Below are 22,535 nucleotides of genomic sequence, written 5' to 3'. Positions count from 1 at the left end.
CTAGTTCACTGTGGAGATTGTGGAATTTTAGTTTAAGGTGGATCAGAGAAGCTACAACGTTTAAAGCCGCCAAGAAGAGTATGTCGTGTATGCAGTTTTAGACGCTCTTTCAAAGGACTACGGGGAATTGTGAGCTAACAATACTGACATCTTTCCCTTTTCCTACAAAAATCCTCAATTCTATGTACCATCAAGGACGGGTCATCGTGTCGTTGAACACTTGTAAGTCAGACCCATCGTATGGCAACAAGTTCTCTTTCTACAAGCCCATTTTCTCGAACAGCTTTGAGTACATCATATCGCAAAATCTTCCGCTATCAATCATTGTCTATGATACGTCAAAATGTCTAATAGTGGAAGTAATGACCAGAGGGAAGATATCATTCAGGATACCCTTGACTTTCTCGTTATCCCGTAGTCTGAGTATTTGGTATATTTGGGATCTTGGCCAAGTTTCTTCTAGCTTTTTAGCTGTTGTTCATTAACTCTGTTATATTTCTCTTTATCATCTCTTTTGGCGAGGTGTTTTCCTAGGGGCGCCTCTTGCAATGAATGCAATGTGCTGGTGCTTCCCCTTGGGTGCCACATCTTCTTTATTGCTCGCCTCTTTGCTGGTGGTCGTGATATTAACTATTTTGGTCGGGGATTTGCACTTCGACGTTCTTCTAGCATTTTCATCAACATTATATTTCTAGGCTCTTCTATCATTTTCATACACATTATATTTAAGAATATTCTAAAAATTTGTAGCAATTTCAACAGTTCTCTTTGATACAAATTTCGGTGACTCCAAACGTAGCTCGTAGTTCTTCAAATCTTGGTCTAGTTGTTTGGTGAAGGTGAAGAAGGTTCACCCGTGCCTTCTTCCTCTTGTTTTTATTGAGGTAGTTGAGCTGGTTTAATGATGTTCTTCTCCATTTTTCTTCATCCCAATTCCAAGAAGTATTCTCATCAACTTCAACATCTCGGTTGATGATGAGTTTCTTAGTTAGCAAGTTGTAGACACGGTAGCGCTTATAGATTGTGTTATACCCTGGGAAGATACTTTATATAGCCTTGTCAACAAGCTTGTTCCTTTTCACATATGAAATATGAATGTAGCATATAGATCCAATAACCCTTAGATGCTTTGCTAATGGCTTATTCCCGTTCCAATCTTCAATTGGAGTCTTATCTTGTACTCCCTTAGTTGGACATCTATTGAGTATGTAAACACTAGTGTAAGCTACTTCAGCCCAGAATGTGTCAGGTAGTCCCTTCTCTTAAGCATCGATCTAGCCATCTCCATAACTTTGCAATTCTTTCTCTCAGACACACCATTTTGTTGAGGAGAATATACGACTGTAAGTTGTCTTTCTATGCTTTCATCCTCGCAAAACCAGTCAAACTCGCGAGAGGCGTACTCTTTGCCCCAATCACTTCTTAGTACTTTTATTCGCTTTCCACTTTGATTTTCAAGAAGGGCCTTGAACTTTTTGAATACTCCAAAGACTTCTAATTTTTCTTTTAGGAAATAGACTCATGTCATTGACACACCACAAATGCACTATTTTGTGAAGTAGTAAACGATTATCGAACCATAAGGACCAATAAATTGAATAGTGAATTTCGTTCTATCGATATATATATCCAGAGAGATCATAAATTGATATTTTGTAAAATAACTTATTTAAAAAGTACTTATTAGATAAACAACTTAAATGACAATCACCTAAATCATAATGAAGACAAACATGACTTAGGATCACGATTCTTACTCTGACACATTCCTATGATCCAAGTCACTTCTATTACGAGAGTTCTTACACAATTTATAGGAAATAGATAAATATGGACAACACCTGCTTTTGCAAGCGTGTTTCCCTATCGATGACGAATAATTCGTTGGGTTTCGCACGAACAATTATTCATTAAGGATTCATTACTTTTGCTTAGCTATAAAAATTGGAACTTTTCTCAAACTCATCCAAGAACTTTCGTTGTATTAGACTCGAGTGTTTAAAAACCTGCGCTCTATTACCGATACATATCCTTTCAGACTACAATTAGTAGCTGAGAACTCTTTACTATCGTACAAGGGTTGGAATGCATGGACTCGAGTATTACAATAAATACGAACAAAAGACTCTCGTAATCGATTTGTGACAGATCATACAAATAGTCATGATATAAGCCCCATGACCCTTAGTCCCTAGTGGACTACTCACTCATGGTGAGGGAAGACATAATCAAAACAATATTCCCAATCGAAATCATATTAAACAATTGAAATAGAATAGAAATTGCAATGAAAACGATAAATAAAGCCTGATTGATTAAGCTTTGATCCAGTGCTCCAATAGAGACTTGAGTATAGAAAAAATAAAATACGTAGAAACTTGGAGAAAATAAAACTTGGATGCCTAAACTCTAGACTAACTATCAGTTTTATACTAAACTTGAACTAATATCTCACTAATCAACGACCATTACGTTATAAAATATCAAATCTAAACATGAAAAAATTCCAAACAAATGAAATCGATCCGAAAAAGGAAACAGATCGGGGGAGATCTCGCCACCTTGCTATGGCCCGTAATAGTTGCTATGGGTGACCGTAGCGGGCCCCTGGACTTTGTACTTGAGCATAAAAATATGGAAACCTTAGGGCTTGGCTATTATGGCCGCCCGTAGCAGCCCTCTGGATTTTGTACTGGGGTTTTCTAACTTTTGACTTTTTCTCGCGTTTTTCTTGTTTTTGCATCTCTTTCGCCTTTCATACTTATTAAAATCTGAAAACAACAAAAACATAGTACCAAAGCATAAAATAAAATAAATATAAGCAAATCAGATAAAAAACAGGAAAATACTAAAGCAAAATAACTAGTAAAATCGGTACGAAAACCACTTATTAGTCATCTTAGAGAAGTCATCACTAAAGAGTATAAAGTACCTGTTGTTCTCATCTGATGACGTCCTCATCAACCCACAAACATCGATATGTATTAGCTCCAACAAATCTTTCGCTCTCCATGCTTCGCCTATTGAGAACGAAAATCGATGTTGCTTACCAAAGAGACATCATTCACACACTTCATTGTTCTCTTTTATGTTTGAAATATCTCTCATCATGTTATTCTCATGTAACAACTTCAAGGCATGTGTGTTGAAGTGGCCAAATCTTCGATGCTAGAGTCATGAATCATCAACTTATACCTTCATGATAATGTTAGTTGCATATTTTAAATTTAGCGGGAAGCTATTATTGCCCTTATCCATCTTCACTTGGGCTATCTCATCCCATTTGTTTTTATTCTCTAAGATTTTGCATACACCTTCTTCAAAGTGAAGTGTGTAGCCTCTCTTCGTCATTTGGCCAATACTTAGAAGATTTTCTTTTAGGGTGAGAACTAGTAAGAAACCAGGGATGAGTCATGTATCTTTATATGTATCCATCGTTACAGTGCCTTTTCCTTTTGATTCAAACACATTGTCATTTTCTAGTCGAACTTTGACTTTGACAGACTTGTCAATGCTTTTAAAAATAGTCTCATCCTTGGCCATGTGATTGCTGCATCCAATATCCAAGTACCAGCTTCCTTCTTTTTCTTTGATTGAGTCTTGATTGGCATTAGGACATACATTGTTCTTGATCATGCTCCTCTGTGATATTAGCTTGATGCCTATTTTTGTCGCGCCAATTTTTCTCTGTGTCTGAACTTTTTGCAATGGTTGCATTGAGATAAATTACGGTACCAATAATTTTTCTCTGTGTGGCCTAGTCTTTTACTTATATTGCATGGAGGATTTTTATCTGAAATGTTCTTAAGAATTTTTTTAGAAACTTCTTTTCTTTTAAAAGTTTCTCCATAATTTTTCTTTCCTCCATTTTCTTTATTTTGTGGCTGAAATTTGAGCTTTAACTGGAAGACATTTTTAAGTGTATCTTCTTTATGCTTATACAATCTTTACTCATATGCCTCAAGAGAGCCCACTAGTTTTGTCACGGATAGAGTTGACAGATCTTTGGTTTCCTCAATCGTTGTCACGATTGGGTCAAACATTAGAGGCATAGTAATTTGAATTTTCTTGTCAAGAATATCCTCCCCAAAAGCTCTCATTTGATTAATTATTTCTTTAACTTTATAATAGCAATTTTCAACTCTCCCAAACTCCTTCATCTTCAATAGTTCAAAATCTCTTCTTAGAGATTGAAGTTTAACGACACATACCTTGTCGCTTCCTTGAAACTCCTCCTGTAACCCGTTCCACGCTTCTTTAAAAATCTTAGCTCCCATTAGTTTTGAAAAACTTGTATCAGTCACTGCTTGTTGCAAAGTGAACAACGCCTCTGAATTTTTATTTTTTTTCAAATTTTTTTGAGCTGCATTAAGAGTCGAAGTATCTGTGGAAGCGGTGAAGCCTTCTTCTACTATGCCCCATAAATCTTGAGATGAAAAAAATGTTATCATTTTAACACGCCAGAAATAATAATTTCTACCATTGAAAATAAAAATAGAAATAGATGATGATTGAGTGGTGTTATCCATAATTTGAAAAAATGATTCGAGCGGATTAATAGTAAAAGAGAATTTTTTTGAAGTAGTTGAAAATATTTTGGAATAATAAATAAGTGATATAGGATTTTTTTGACTGGCATATAGTTATTGATCCATTCTAATTAGCATATAGTTAAATGCAGCAAACTATATTGGTTACTTGATTATTCTGATAAGTTAGTTAAATCCTTTATATATATCTTTTATATTTAAGTGTTTAATCGTTGATATTTAATAGTTAATAGTTGATATAAGATAGTTTTAAAAATTATTTAAAAAATATCTATGATATTAATTTTTTGGATGATGAATTATAAAATGTGAATTGCCTATTTATAAGCTCAAATCATCAACCTCTCAATGATGAGTAATATTTTTATATTATTTTAACATGTTTTAGATGTTTCATGATAAATTAATATCATATTAATTCTAATTTTTTTTTAGCATTTTCATCAACATTATACTTCTAAGTTTTTCTACCTTTTCTATACACATTATATTTAAAAAGTTATATTTAAAAATATTCTAAAAATTTATAACAATTAACATTAATATTGACTCTTAATATCTTGTATTAAGTGGCTTAATATTGACTTAAGTGACTTAGAGATTCTTAAAATTTCTTTCTTCTCTAAATTACGAGAATAAGTGTATAAGTAGACAAGACATGCACTTCATCTTCCTCCTACTGCAAATTCTTTTCTCCCAAATCTTTCCAAGCTTACTTTCCAATCATCTCCCATACACACCGCACGTGTCATCTCATGAATCACAAAACAACAAAATTACTTTCGGTTTTCGATAAACACATCGATACGTGTCCCTATACGTGGCAATTCACGTTAGCACGTGCCAGACATTGAAATTCCAATAGCATTATCACCGACACAATCCTAAATTTTTGTTTAAAGTCCAATGCTTCAATTCGCCTATAAAAGCACCATGTTACATTTCATCCATCACAAAACAAACCACATTATAACACCTTCTTAGTATTCCATTATAACAACAACCTTAAAAATCCAAAACTTTACATCTTTTTGTTTGTTTGTGAAGAATAGCAAGAACAATGTCTCAGTATCAAAACCAATACGGTGCCCAAACACGTAAGACCGATGAATATGGAAACCCAATGAACCAAGTTGATCAATATGGCAACCCTATTAGTGGCGGTGGTGGGTTAACTGGTGAAGCCGGTAGACAGCATTATGGAACTACCGGTGGTGCTACTGATCATGGTCATGGTCAACAACATCGTGGAGTTGATCAAACCACGGGGTATGGGACCCACACAGGTGGTGTGGGTGGTTATGGAACCAAACCTGAGTATGGAAGCACCAACACTGGAAGTGGTTATGGTACAGGAACAGGGTACGGTGGAAGTGGAACCACTGAGTATGTGAGAGAGGAGCATCATGGAGATAAGAAAGGGGTTATGGACAAGATTAAGGAAAAGATTCCTGGTACTGAACAATCAAGAACCCATACTGATGGAACAGGGTATGGATCAACTGGTTATGGAGCTAGTGGTGGTGGAATTGGAAACACTGGTCAAGAGTATGTGAGAGAGGAGCGTCATGTTCATCCTGGAGATAAGAAACATGGAAGCGCTGGTCAAGAGTATGTGAAAGAGGAGCGTCGTGGCATTGGAAACACTGGTCAAGAGTATGTGAGAGAGGAGCATCGTGTTGATCATGGAGAGAAGAAAGGGATTATGGACAAGATTAAGGAGAAGCTTCCTGGTACTGGAGGATGTACTGGACACTAGATCATGATTAGTATCTGGTACTGGAGGATGTCGACAGAGTACCTTTCTGGCAGTGGACACTAGATCATGATCATGATTAATATCTATATATGCATAGGATCGATAATAAATAAACTTTTGGTTTTAGTAATATGTTTGTTTCATGTGTGATGTAATATATAAAGTCGTTTCAAGGATATATAAATATGAGGAGGTGGGTGTATAATAATGGATATATACATGAATACAATAATCCTTGTTTTAAAATGTGTGTCTCTTACTTAATCTATATTTCATTTTGGTGATACTTGAAGGGATGAAATTGAAATAGATTAACTAAAGATTTCTTTTAGAAGTAAAAGAACAAAGGTAGAAGAGCCGGTGGACTCTGTGTTTTGGTAATTGAATTCTCTGATCCTCTTGCAAATGGTGATCTATTTACAAATTAGAAGTTCTAATTCAATGTTTTAGATTTAGTATTTAGTCGAAGGAAAGTAATGACTGAGTTGAACCTATAACCTATAGTTGAATTTTAAGATGTAGTTGAAATCGTATGTGATAGTACCGACATTGAAATTTTGTTTTTAGGAGATAGATGTCGAACACGATGTTCCAGTAACAGGTGCGACAAGATACATCACAAACAATACACAGAAATAATGAAGTCGAAAAACAATTACACAATCAAATTGTTTATCCAATTCGGTAAAACTACACTTGCATAGGGAGGATTAAGGCGACAATAAGAAAAAAAATTTACTATTAGTGGTTTAGTACATTTAGATTTACAATAAATTGTATGTTAACAGGTGCGACAAGATACATCACAAACAATACACAGAAATAATGAAGTCGAAAAACAATTACACAATCAAATTGTTTATCCAATTCGGTAAAACTACACTTGCATAGGGAGGATTAAGCCGACAATAAGAAAGAAAATTTACTATTAGTGGTTTAGTACATTTAGATTTACAATAAATTGTATGTTAATTCAATGCCTATTCTAGTGACAGACACTACTATAAATAACACATGTTATATCGGACGTGAAATGAATTTCGCCTCGGTTACAATGCCGAGGTAATGAAGGATGACGACATTAGGTTAATTTAAATGGTCTTGTACGAACCCCAATAATACTTTTTTTATATTTTTCAAACCAGCATCATCTTTCTCTCAGTTTAATAACAAAATCAAATATATATATATATATATATATATATATATATATATATATATATATATATATATATATATATATTCTTACACAAAATATTAATAAATTAATTTGTTTGCAAACTACATTGTTTAAATCAAATATTACATTGTTTACACATAATATTAAAGTAAAAATATTATTCTTCATCGTTATCGCTGTCGATGAAGAATAAATGATGAATATCTCGAAGAAGAGCAAATGTTGGAGAATCTCGTTTCTTTGATTTTAAGAAAGATTAAATGTATGATATAAAACAAAATAAAATAAATATTCAGTTAAGAGAATATGGTAGAACACAAACCTTTGAACCAATTATATTTCTGCACTTGCAATCCATCACAAAAATCTTTGGCAAAGTAAATACATTGTCACCAATCACATATTAAATAAATCTAAATTTTTTATGCTCTTGCAATCTATCACATTGATATTTTTATTTTTTAAAATCTCATGGCGCTATGATTAAACATAAAGGGTTTCACGACAATATTTGAGTTTCTTGTGGAATCACTATTTTCAAATTTTAATATTCATAATACTTTTATAATGAAAGTTTTAGGTTTCACGAGGATCACTTATGACCGTGTCTTGAGTGTTGATACTCATTAAATGGACGGTGGAGATTTGTTTAAGAAACTGAATAAACATGTTTATATTTTACCTTGGTTATAACTCAAAACTAAGGTAAAATATTTTTCATTTTAAATAAAAAATTATAAAATATGTCTCAACCCAAGCGTCAGATACCTCTCGGTTTTTGTTAAAAATCGAGGAGAAAAATATTTTATAATACACAAAATATTAAAATAATTTGTTTAAACAAATCAAGAGTTTAACAATGAATTCTTGAAGAACAACCTATATTTTCAAATTTCTTACAATCCATTCTAGAGAGATTTCATTATCCTGAACAAATATTTTTATGGCAAATAATTTCACATGAAAGAGAAAAAATATTTTATTTGATTGACAACATAGGAAGGTCATTACAAAAATACAACAACAACATCATCATCATTATGTGAGATAAATGGTAAGGACGGAAAAAATATGTTGTTCAATATTGAAGAACATTGAAGATTTTTTCTATCTTGCAATTCATCTCAAAGAATGATGCGTAAGACTTTGGAGTGACTACATATAAGTTAGGTTTAGGGTAAAATCTGATTAACGAGTGTTTTTATAGTAAAATATGATAATTTAATCCATCGGTTATTAAATATAACCGAATGAATAAGTCATATTTAAAAAATTAAAATAAAATAAAAAAGAATGGTTCCTGGATTGTTGGTAATATGTGGTTTTCTCCCTCGGTTATATGAAAAAATCGAGGTAATATGTGATTTCTATATCAATAGAATAGTAAAGATCATCCATATTCAAAATGTAACGTATCTTTTAGATTTTCAATGAGGCGTTTAAGCTTCTCCGATTGTTTCACTTCCTCTTTTCCAATTTATTTATGTGTATTCACGTCTCATTCATTTCCATATCTTTGTGTCTTTAAATCTAGTTCAAAAGTTTTTTCTTTTTATTCAAAAAATATCTACAAAAACCTTCAACGAAGATGAAAATATTTTGTTCGTTATCAATGAAAAGTTTGTTGATTTCGATGAGTTGAAAGACAAATATTTTGATCTTATCAAAACTATTTCCAAATAAAGGTTGAAAAGTTACTTTGACATGCTTTATGGACTCATATACACTAATATCGTAACAAAGTTCTGGTTAAATATCTCTGTTAGACAATCTGATCAAACAATACAGTCCAATGTATATAGCTTTCCTATCACTATTAGTCAATCACTTATTGCTCAGACAATAAAGTGTGAAGATAGTTGTGTTGAACATTATAGATTCAATAATGTCTTTTCAACCCACATTCGCCTAATTTATGGCAACTACAATAAGCTCACCCATTTTGCTACTCTCATCCCAATTGCAAAAGTTTGGCATCAACTTCTAGTGTCAAATATTTGTCAAAGAGAGAAACAACTAGAAACACTTACTTCATATTCCTTATCCACAACGTCAAAATTAATCTTTCTCTTACTATTTTTAACTTCTTAATAGAAATGATTGTGACCTCTCGCGAGGAAATGACTTTCCGCATACCTTATGGAAGAGTTCTTTATGAACTTTTCTCTCAGTTATGGATAGTTAAAAGGATAAAAAGAGCAAGATTAACTGTTGAAGTTGAGTGGAGTCAGAAGTTTGAATATGTGGAATAATTATCTATTATCCTAGTTCTTTTTAATCTGTAATTGATTATCAATGGAATTTTTCCTTTCATTTTCAATCGTATTATTGTCTAATATTGTTTTATGATAACAAATATTTTGAGTTTTACTAATTAACTTAGAAAAAATAAAGAAAAAAAATGTTAACAAAAGAAAAAATAGAATCTGAAAAGGTGTCAAGTGAGAAATACTAATTAAACCATTGAAAATAAAAATAAAAATGAAATAATCAAAATTCAAAACGATCTCCCGAATATTTATATTCCTAAAAACCTAGATAATATGTTATATTAAAAATAAAATAGCACTCCCTTATAGATATATTCCCTCGGTTTTATGGAAAACTGAGGCAACAGGTTGTTAGCTTGATGCTACCAGGAACTATACTCTTGGTTTTTAGCATGTTCGAGGTGAAAACTTCGTTATAAAAAGTATTATTTGTAGTAATGAGGGACAAACAACCACTAAAGTCAAGTGATCAACTTCAATCTTCATCACAAAATAAAGAATGTTGAATATTACAACTAAATTAGACAAACTTTTTATGTCAAGTTACTGAAACATAGAGGTGTACATAAACAATGTTGATTACAACTCACACTAGTGCGGAAAGAGGAACTTACACCCATTTTTAATACATTTTACACTCGTTATTAGAGGGTGTAAATTCAAAGAATGAGAAATGCTTGGAGAATTTAAACCCGTTTTAAAACGGATGTAAATAGAGAGTATATTACGCCCCTTTTTATAAACAAAGGGTGTAAAATGTCACATATATACATTTAAATCGAAATAATTTACACCCCATTTGATAAAAATCGGGTGTAAAATGAATAATGCTTACCATGAATGTCAACAAATTTATACCCTATTTTCTTTAAATAGGGTGTAAAAATATAGTATATTGCACCCTATTTTAGTTATCATGGGTGTAAAATATTTGATAATTATATTATATTTAATTTCATTTACACACTATTTCATTCAACCAAATATTTTTGTATACCGTTGAATATTCAATAAACAAATTATTGTCATGCCGATCACAGCTTGAATTACTAACGAAATGAGTCAAATAAGTAACAATTATATAATTTATCATAATCCTCAAATACCCCCACATTCACATTTGTGTTGTTACATATAGAAAGAAGAATTGCACCAAACATAAATTGCATGTACCACAAAAATATATTAATAAAATCTTCAAACATTAACTCAAATACATACAATAGACATAAAATGTCTAACATTAATTAATATTATAAGTTTAATACTTATAAGTATAAATCAAGAAAAATGACAAAATACATAGTTTTTTAAAAATTTAATACTTAAGTACAAGCCTAAAACAACATCATCTAACTCATTTAAGTTTGTCGAACTCATCTTCATCTCCATCATCCTCTTCACCTATGTCATTCTCTTGAAGTTTATCACGTATATTATCTTCTTGAATGATCACATACTTTATATTGACTTTTATGATATTGGAGTTATTGAATTTTCATTTGCAACCCTTTGTTTCCAAGAGAAACCAATAAAGAAGAATCACTCAAGCTTCAATTAAGTACACTCTTCATGATTAAAGAAGTCTTGGCAAAAACACATGTATTCCCTTTTATGACAAATGCCAACACCAATGCAGAGAGTAGAGATGCGATATTTTGTCATGCTCTAGATATTATCAACATAGTAATTTGACACAATTATCACATTAAAGGTTATACTTATACAAATTATTAAAGAAAATTAGATATTTAATCGACCAAATTTATTTGCTTAAGTTTTAGATTTGCAGGCGGCAGACTCGTTCTTGGTTTAAACAGCAATACAAATTTATGTACAAATAAACATGGAATTACTAATGGTTTGCCTCTAAGTCAATTGGAACATGTGTTCTACACATCCATATTAATGTATTCAAGTTTTTAACAGGATGTCAACATTACTATTGGACTATTATTTCATTTCTCATTAAAATTTAGTGTAACTGGATAACTTGATTATATGTTTAAAATTATTTCAAACATAACTCATAAACAGTATATGCCAAATGACATATGTTATAAAATAGTAAATTATAAAAAGAAAATCATATATTATTTGAAACCACAGAGAAATCTAAGGCAGTTCCTATAGAACTGTATTATAAAGTACTAGTAAAACAGCTAAAAGCATAACCTTGATGTACCAGATTACTACAAAAGTTAAGAATTATGTATCTTACTTACCTTCAGTTTTCAGGATCACTGGAAACAACGAAATCAAGAAAATGAAGAGATTAATTAAACATAGCATAGAGTGAAAGAAAATTACCATAATAATGGCGAAAGAGTAAAAAATGACAGAAGAACCATCGACAAGAATAGGAACAAAGCCAACATGGTTAAGATGGAGAAACTCTAAAGATGTGAAAATGAAATTAATCAAATAGAAATTGTTTTAATTGATAATAGTAAAAATGATGATAAGGAAAAGAGATTAATCAACCCGGATGAGATTTTTTGTCCCATAATAATGTAATAAACTCTCCTACGTTAATTTTGCCTCTCATTCAATAAATCAATATATTTATCATAGTATTTGTATCACCTGCATATCATAACATGCATTTTATCTCGTATATGTCTAAAACATCAATCAGAATAAATTTTTGAATCTACAGAGTGATTTGTTGAATAAATTTTCAAATGTACGTGAAATTAGCGGACGAAAAATTTCAAAATTGAGCTTATAGACGTCAATTTTATTAATCTCCGATTTGCGAAGTTTAACATTTCGTGCCTGTTTTAATTTTTCGACTACTCTTTCGATCGCATTTTGATTAGCATGATCCTTTTAACCGATCATTTTTTATTTCAAAATCTGATCAAAACATGTTTGTTTTCCAAAAGTTTATCACGCGCCGATCATTTTAGTACATTAATTTTAATTTTTCAAAAAAATTTGCGCTTAATTTTTATTCATTTTAATTCATTATATTTTTATTTTTTTATGAAGATGTTCGTAAAAAATAAAAAAATAAAAATAAATGATTAGTTTGATTTTATTTTATTATATTGAAAACATTTGAATTGTAGTTTTTTTTAACTCATTTTAATCTCACCAAAATATTCAAAAGGGTGTTTTTGGTATTAACTAAAAAAACCTTATTTACATGGTATATAAGCTAAGTGTGTGGCATTGAAAGAGAGAACAACCGGACTAATAACATAACGCCAAACGGCGCTGTACAATAGCGTTTTTTGCTTATACATTCTTCATTTTATTTATCATCTTCACATTTCATTCTTCTTCATGCCCACCAAATTTCTTACATACTATCAATAACTCTCTGCTACTCAAACAAAACCACCACAACTCACTCACATCCCAACTCTCCTCCTCCATCTTCACGACCACCTTAACAATCCAAACAAACACCCTTGAACACAACACTCGTCATCCTCAACCTTGCTCTAATTTGCTCATCTTTCGATAAATTTTGTTCTCTTCTCCAATCTTCAACTTGACTGTTTTGATTTGTTATATATACCCATCTTTCTCCTAAAAACTCCAACGCTATCTTCAATAAATGATCATCATTATGAAGCTCCACAAGCTCATTATACATCAGTGCTAATAAAACTTCTGTAAGTTTATTTATATATTCACATTCTTCCGTAGTTCCCTGCCCAATCAATTGAAAGTTGATGATGAGAGTTTTACAAACTTTCCTCTATCAAACACTTTCCTCAATTCCTTGACCAACTTATCATGGATAAGACCATAATCAGAAACATTCTTCATGGTTTCAGAACTATTGAGATAGGCATTATGCACATCCATCTGATATAGTTTGAGATTTAAAATAATTAATAGACTTGTACTTATTCTGATGGTTCAAAGAAGGGAAAGACAATCATGGATATTTCCATCTTCATCAACAAATATCATAGAGTTTCTTGATTTGTCAACAATAACTTGCTCCATAACAAGACCACCGGGATCAAAAACTTAATCCTTTTGGAGAGTCACATCATTTATAGATTGTGCGCCCTTGGTAAACAATCCACAAACCTTGCTATCTATACACTACGCCAAAAACTGGAATAGACAGCGCCCCTTAGAGGGCGCTTTATTACAAAAGCGCACTCTAAAGTGAAGAGAAAAAATAAGGAGCGAACAACTGGAATAGACAGCGCACTTTAGAGGGCGCTTTTGTAATAAAGCGCCCTCTAAGGTGAAGCGAAAAAATAAGGAGGAGATAGAGGGACAACAATACAGGGCGCTTTTTAGAAAGCGCCCTCTAAGGTTACCCTTAGAGGGCGCTTTTAAAAAAGCGCTCTATAAGTCCATGTGCATTTCCAGTTTATAAAGCGCTTTTGGAAAGTCTTAGAGAGCGCTTTTAGAAGCGCCCTCTTAGGCCCCCTTTAGAGGGCGCTTTTGTAACAAAGCGCCCTCTAAAGTGAAGCCAAAAAAAAAATGGAGGGACAACAATAGAGGGCGCTTTTGTGAAAGCGCCCTCTAAGGTTACCCTTAGAGGGCGCTTTTGAAAAAGCGCTCTCTAAGTCCATGTACATTTCCAGTTTATAAAGCGCTTCTGGAAAGCCTTAGAGAGCGCTTTCATAAGCGCCCTCTTAGGCCCCCTTTAGAGGGCGCTTTTTTTCCACAAGCGCCCTCTAATGTCTCCTTTAGTAAACATTAAAATTATAACATACTGCGCGTTTTGTTATTTCACTATCTGTTATTAGCGTTCTTTTTCACGTTAGGGTTCTGAGGCGTTTTCCTTCCACCTCTGTTAGATCTACATGCGCGTTTCCTCCTTCTACCAATCAAAGGTACACGCTTTTCCCAATTACTGTTTTATGTTATTGCTTTGTTTTAGCTTTGCCCAATTTCTGTTTTACCTTATTACTGCGCGTTTCCTCCTTCTACGTTTGTTTCGACCATGATAGCGGATGCACTAGGAAATTGACGGTTGGTTTTTAGTGACCATGATTGCGGATGCAATGGGTTATACGACCTATGAACATCTGATTTTGTGTCAACACCAGTATCATTAGAAACCTAGGTCCAAATGTGTTTGAACTCTTCTGAAATTGTTTTTTATTTATTCTAATTAGTAATGGATAATACATGGATGTCTTCCAATCGGTTGTCGAGAGAGTACGAAAATGGGGTATCAGAATTCGTTAAGTTTGCCGTTGCGCACGCCGAAGACCCCAGTAGAATGATATGTCCTTGCTTGGGTTGTTGTTATGGGAAACGGGTTGACGCAGTTCAGTTGACATCGCATCTAATGAGGCATGGAATTGATCGAAGTTATACATGTTGGAATTTGCATGGTGAGAAAAGTAACGAGAATGTTGAACCGGGGGATAGTACGACCTATGCCTCAAACTATAGTGGCGCAGATACATACGATTGTGATCGAGTTGAAGAGATTGCAGAAGCACTTGAAGGAGATCTTAAGGATTGTCCCGAAATGTTTGAGAGGTTGGTAAGTGATGCAGAGAAACCTTTGTATGATGGTTGCACTAAATTCACAAGATTGTCTGCGGTATTAAAGTTGTACAACTTAAAGGCGGGCAATGGGTGGTCGGATAAAAGTTTCACAGAGTTATTAGCCCTTTTGAAAGATATGCTTCCTGAGGATAATGTTCTTCCCAATCGAACATATGAGACCAAAAAGATGCTGTGCTCTATTGGCATGAGCTATGATAAGATACATGCATGTCCAAACGATTGCGTTTTGTTTCGAAATGAGTATGCATCGTTAAATGAGTGTCCTAAATGCGGTGTCTCGTGTTTATATGCATCGTTAAATGAGTGATCATAATGAGGGTATTTGGATCAATCCAACCGTCCGTGTTGTTAAGAGACATGTAGAACATATTCCAACCAAGAAAAGAAAGAGAACTTAGTGAAAAAGGTACAGGTCAAATGATTTTAATTGTTTTCTTTATTACAGGTAAAATGACTTTTATGATTTTAATTGTTTTTACATTTGTCATCTGATTTTAATTGTTTTCTATTTTACAGGTAAAATGATGATGCTGGATATTTGTTTAGATGGAGATGCTCTATTGTCGTCAAGCCTCATTCGCGTAGATGATGATGCTGGATATTTGAAAGTATCCCTCTACGACAATGGAACATGTCCATCTAAACATATATCAATTCTATCTTCAAAAGATAAGGGTTCAATGTTGGCAAGTTACATTGGTTTCCTTGTTCGACAACATATTCCGATTACATGTGATAATTGGAGAAGTCCGGACTTGAAGGTTGGCAAAGAAAAAATATGGTCGGAGATACAGGTACTTACCATATATTGTTATATGTTTTTTGTTGCATCAACTTTGCAGCCCTGTATTGTAGGCAGAATTTAGGACTTCTCAAAGTTGATTTCTTGTTACTTTGTCGTTCATAAAATACACCACTAAATTCTATGCGTTTAATTTTTAATTTTTTTTCATCAGGCTTGTGTCTCAATAGAGGATGGGTATCTACCTAAAGTTACTTTTGTAGTGGTCCAAAAGAGACATCACACCCGTCTCTTTTCTGTCAACCCCAAAGAGACCGATAGAAGTGGAAATATTATGCCAGGTTTTTTCAATATATTTCTCAACGCAGCTGGTATATATTATCATTTGAATTTATCACTTTTTGCTGATTTTGTTGTTCTAAATTGTCAAAGGAACCGTGGTAGACACCAGCATTTGTCACCCTAGGGAATTTGATTTTTACCTTAACAGCCATGCAGGAATTCAGGTAATATTAGCTATGTCATTTAACTTTATGCCATTGTTTACTATTTGTTGCTCAATCGCCTTTTGACAGTTCTGTGTTATTTGCATTTGGACGTGTTCTTTTTGCAGGGGACTACTTATGCTGCCATCTGTTGTTTTGGTTGAGCCTTATTTTGTATGGATGTGCGATAGAACTACTAGACAGCTTTTGGATATACAGAACATGTTTGCCACCATGGGTGGATGGGCGTTTTTGTTTAGTATTGGTTAGAACTACTAGACAGCTTTTGGATACAGTGGTCACTGGGTGTTGGTTGCTATGTTTTATTCTCTTAATTGTAGTACTTTGAGAATATGTTGTTGTATATTGTTGATCAAAGAATCATATATTAATGTTGTATATATGGAGGATTAATGTTGTATATAAATGGATTCATGTTGTATATATCAATGGATTAATGGTGTATAACATTGGATTAAAGGATGAAATCAATATGAATTTTACACTTTTGCAGCATGCGAACAGGTTACCAATTAAATATATATCCACTGTTTTTCAAACAAATTTTTTTAAAATAACTAACACTTTAGAGGGCGCTTTGTCCAGAAAGCGCCCTCTAAACACTTTACATTGACAACTTTAGAGGGCGCTTTTTCCTGAAAGCGCCCTCTAAACACTTTACATTGACAACTTTAGAGGGCGCTTTTTCCTGAAAGCGCCCTCTAAACACTTTACAATGACAACTTTAGAGGGCGCTTCTTCCTGAAAGCGCCCTCTAAACACTTTACATTGACAACTTTAGAGGGCGCTTTTTCCAGAAAGCGCCCTCTAAACACTTTACACTGACAACTTTAGAGGGCGCTTTTTCCAGAAAGCACCCTCTAAACACTTTACACTGACAACTTTAGAGGGCGCTTTTTCCAGAAAGCGCCCTCTAAGGTGTCCCTTTATGGACCACTCCAGAGGGCGCTTTTTTCTTAAAGCGCACTATAATGTGGCCACTTTAGACAGCGCTTTCTCCAGGAGAACAAAGCGTTGTCTTTACCTATGCCAGCGCCAGATTAGAGGGCGCTTAAAAGCGCTGTTATAGGCCAAAATAAGCGCCCTCTTTTCCCTTATTTGGCGTAGTGATAGCACAAATTACACGTAAGCTTTCAGCCTCATTTATCATATATTCACACAATCTCCCTTAGCAAAATCAACATTAACATTTTTATGAATATGATAATCATCCTCCTTAAGCTTTTAGGACTCTGTCAACATGTCTGACACATTTTTATCAACATCTTGATTTCCCAGATTGGATTCACGGGATTCTTCAGTAACAGACATGTGAATGAGATGATGTTTTCTCATCGTCCCATACAAGAGTGGAACTTCAATCATAATTCCTCCAGTAACTAGATCATTCTTACTAGCCAGAGGAAATTTGTAGAGATAAATATCTAGAACAAATTTCTTGTCAAATAGCTTGTGGTTGGTCTTCAAGATATTAAGAGTAACACCAATTCTTGTTTTACCAAACATACAAACTCGTTTTTGGTTAAACAAAGCTCCAAACATATGAGAAGGAATGCCATAATTCCTATTCTTTTTCCACTCTTTCTTCTGAACCGCTACTATTTATGCAATGTTGGGAGGAACTCTAGCATGGCCATCATTCTTCCCTTTAATGACAACTCCTTACTTGGGTCTCAAAAAGTCCATATGTGATAAATCAGAAGTATGAGTAAGATGTTGGACCATCTTGAATGGGATTTTGGTTTACTTCTCATCTTGACACATCATGAATTTTACCTTGTTAAATCTTGAGTTTTGGAAACCCCTTGCCACCATCTTCAGATATGATCTCCATCACGCTCTTAACCTTAGATGAGGGCTGAGAAATCCACATATAACAGTTGTCTTTGGATCTTGAACCCTTCATTAACACAACTTGATCTTTGCTAGAGACAATACATTCTGACTTGTTATAGCTAACATTCAGACCTTGATCACATAATTGACTTATGTTGATAAAGTTAGCAGCTAATCCTTCTACTAGCAACACATCATCAAGACATGGTAAATATGGACTCACCAACTTGCCTATCCTTTTTTTTATTCTTTAGAAAAGTTGGACATCCAACTTTAGTGTGATCAAACCATTACATTCATAGCATTATGTTTCTTTGCCTCCATTAGGTTTGTCTTCATCTGTGTTCTTGCTCTAGGGAATGATGTCAGACACCTTGTCTGGGACATTTGTCATCCATTTTCTATCCAGATCTTTCAGATCATTGTCAAACTTTCTGCCAACAAGGGCTATAGCTTGTGAAAAGTTTTCTTCAACATCCTTCTCACCTTGATCTTCATCTTTATTAGTGTTAGATACATTTTTCCATTACAAATATCGTAGTACATCTTTATTAGTGTTAGACATAAGTTTTGTCGACATTACAAATATCGTAGTGCATTACATTTTTCCAAGATGAAGCAATACCAATATATACCATGGCTGAACCAGTACATATGTTTTAGACAATACATATCAAGCTAATTTCTTCTATTGCAATCCAAACAGCTAGTTAAAGGCATAATATTTATGCATCAATAGACAACCTAAGTATGTCTTCACCAGTTTATATTGTCCAACGCCCGCGACCTTAACATATCCACCTTTTTTTCTCCTCTCAAGATGAACTAGCTTCCACCATTGGAAATGAGAATTGAAATATTATCCCATCTGGCTTTTGCAGATCAAGTCATTTTTTCTTTTTCATAACTTGTTGAAAATGTTGCAGTAATAAGTAGTTAGTAATTATTTTCCTACTTTCATGCCAGTAACGTTAGTGGAATAGTGGAATAGTGGAATAGGCTTGATTGTTAGTTCCACTCCTTATTATTAGCATTCAGTTTCTCAATTCTTTGCTGTATATATTCGTCTAATTGTTTACCACATTGATCAACAAACATTATCAATTCAGTTATCTTCTCTACATGGTATCCAGAGCTTCAGGTTGAAATTTTTTTTCCAACCACCTTCACTCCCATGGCTGGCAATAGTCCCAACCTACTGGCCCTAACCAATTCATTATCATCCCAGATCAATTTTCAACTTCCTCCAATCAAAATCACTCTTGACAATGAAAATCACTGCCTTTGGAGCACCACTGTCATCTCTGCTCTCGAAACCTTTGATCTTGAGCCTCATTTGCTGGCCCCAAATCCACCGCCACAGACTCGCTCCATTGCTGCTGAAGATGGAACAATCACCCAAGAACCCAACCCTGACTATCTCGCCTGGAAGCGTCGCGATAGGTTGGTTCTGCTGTGGCTCAAATCAACTCTCTCTGAGAGAACTCTCGCCATCGTTGCTCGTAGCACCACCTCCCACATGGCCTGGACAGCACTCGAGAAAACTTTCCAGGCGCAGACTCGTGCTCGGCGGATGTCCCTGAAATTGCAGTTACAATCTCTACCTAAGGGGTCTCTCTCTATCATGGATTACATCGAGCGAAAACGCTCTATTGCTGACTCCCTCGCTGCAAACCTGCACCCTGTTTCTGATGAGGACCTAATTGGTCACATCCTCTCTGGGCTAGATAGCTCTTACGGCGCCTTCGCCACTGCATTCATGATCCACAGTGATGATGCTTCTGTTGACGACCTGGTGGGCAAATTGCTTCAGGAGGAAGCACGACTCGCTCAAGAACTGACTCGCCAATCCACCATCGCTCCCTTGGCTCCTTCATCTCCAGCACCAATTCTTTCTGTCCACGTCGCCGGTCGGCAATCTGGCCGGTCATATAATACCAACAATTCTGGTGGCGCCTACTCTCGCGGGGATTCCAGGAGCGACTCCCGAGGTGACGTTCGTGCAACAAACGGTGGTGAGTTCCGCCGTCGCCGTCCACAGTGCCAATTATGTGGGCGTCCAGGTCACGAGGCTGTGGATTGTTGGCAACGTAATAATCAGATTGATTTTCCCTCACGCAAGCCCAACCCGCGCAGTACATCAAAGCAGGCTCATTATGCTTCTCAGGCTACGTCTTCAAGTGCCATCGATCCTTCTTGGTATTTCGACACCGGTGCCACTGATCATGCTTCTCCAGATTTTCAGAAGCTGACCATCTCTGATGACTACAAAGGCAATGACAAACTGCAAGTGGGCAATGGTAACCTTTTATCTATTTCTCACATTGGCAATTCTACTTTACATAATTTGCGCTTGCCTAATGTTCTCATTGTTCCTAAACTCACAAAAAGCCTTCTCAGTGTATCCAAATTTACACAGGATAATAAGGTTTATATAGAGTTTTGGCCTCATCATTGCCTTGTCAAAACCTTTCAGGGTCAAACCATCCTCCGCGGGGGCATTAACAACGGCCTCTACTGCATTAACACTATCCAGAATAAAACTCGACCAACCATGGCTCTCACCGGCGTCCGTACATCTGTCCACGGCTGGCACCAGCGGCTTGCTCATCCTCATGAACCTCTATTGCGTCGTCTTATTTCCTCTTTTAATTTACCAGTTTCTTCAAATAAATTTCCCAATGTATGTGACTCTTGTCAACTTGGAAAGAGCCATCGATTTCCTTTAGGATCATCGCATATTGCATCGTCTACTCCTTTTGAACTGATTTACTCTGATGTATGGGGTCCATCTCCCAAATTTTCAATTAATGGCAATCGGTATTTCGTTTTGTTTATTGATGATTGCACCAAATATGTGTGGATTTATTTTCTATCGCACAAATCACAAGTTTTCACTACTTTTGTGCAATTTCGTACTATGATTGAAACACAATTCAATGCAAAAATCAAACATCTTCAATCCGATTGGGGGGGTGAATTTCGCAATGTCTCTAATTTTTTAAAACAACACGGTATTTCTCACCGTATTTCATGTCCATACACACAAGAGCAAAACGGGGCGGTCGAACGCCGAAATCGTATTATCATTGAAAAAGGCCTCACTCTTTTGGCTCAATCATCTTTACCTCACGATTTTTGGGAACATGCTTTCAAAACTGCAACTTATCTCCACAATAGAACCATTACCCCCACCTTACACTACCATTCTCCATATCAAAAATTATATCACAAAGATCCAAATTATGGTTTTCTCAAAACTTTTGGATGTCTTTGCTATCCTTTTCTTCGTCCGTATAACAACCACAAAATTGATTTTCGCTCTCTTCCATGTGTGTTTCTTGGTTACAGTACTTCTCACAAAGGATATCTCTGTTTTCATAAACCTACTGAGCGTATATATGTTGCAAGGCATGTTGTTTTTAATGAGAGTATATTCCCATATTTTGTTTCTTCAAATAATTCGACGCCTAACTTATCTACTCCTGCTTCTACAGAATTAAATTCCAATTTATTAGAGCAAGCTGTTGGACTGCCCACACCTTCAGCCACGTTCCAAACTGAACCTGCAATTCAGCCTACAATTCAGCCCTCACCCACAATTCCTCCCACTTCTCATTCATTGCCTAATTTCTCTCCTCCGCCGGCCCCACAACAACAACAACAACTTTTTCCTTCACACTACAGACCCGCCCAATCTTCCACTCACCCTATGACCACACGAGCCCAAACCGGCTCTCTCAAACCGAAAATCCTAGCTACCACTCTAAAACCTGAACCTGATCCTCGAACATACAAACAAGCCCTCAAACATAAACATTGGCAAGATGCCATGACTGTAGAGTATAATGCCCTTGTGAAAAATGGTACTTGGTCTCTTGTTCCTTGTCCTACTAATGTCAATGTTGTAGGTTGTAAATGGATTTACAGGACAAAACGCAAATCTGACGGGAGTATTGAGCGTCACAAGGCTCGTTTGGTGGCACAAGGTTTTAGTCAGCAAGCAGGTAAAGACTTCTTTGAGACGTTCAGCCCAGTGGTTAAGCCAACAACTATTCGCCTTGTCTTGTCCATTGCCTTATCCAACCAATGGTGTCTTCGGCAATTAGATATCAACAATGCATTCTTGAATGGTGAGCTCTCTGAGGTTGTCTATATGCGTCAACCAAAGGGTTTTGAGGATTCTCATC

General features: G+C 35.0%; 1 protein-coding gene across 1 annotated transcript; it reads left to right on the top strand.

Moving 5' to 3' along the window:
• The first annotated feature begins 5,504 nt into the window (after window positions 1-5,504).
• Window positions 5,505-6,551, top strand: LOC133834868 (dehydrin). The gene has a single exon (NM_001427139.1). The coding sequence runs from the start codon at window positions 5,611-5,613 to the stop codon at window positions 6,307-6,309; it is 699 nt and encodes a 232-aa protein (NP_001414068.1). The 5' UTR covers window positions 5,505-5,610; the 3' UTR covers window positions 6,310-6,551.
• Window positions 6,552-22,535: the final 15,984 nt, after the last annotated feature.

The sequence above is a fragment of the Lathyrus oleraceus genome, chromosome 1 (assembly GCF_024323335.1).
Source record: "Lathyrus oleraceus cultivar Zhongwan6 chromosome 1, CAAS_Psat_ZW6_1.0, whole genome shotgun sequence".
Taxonomy (NCBI): Eukaryota; Viridiplantae; Streptophyta; class Magnoliopsida; order Fabales; family Fabaceae; genus Lathyrus; species Lathyrus oleraceus.
Note: the sequence above shows the minus strand (reverse complement) of the source record. Positions and strands in the feature narration are given on the sequence as shown.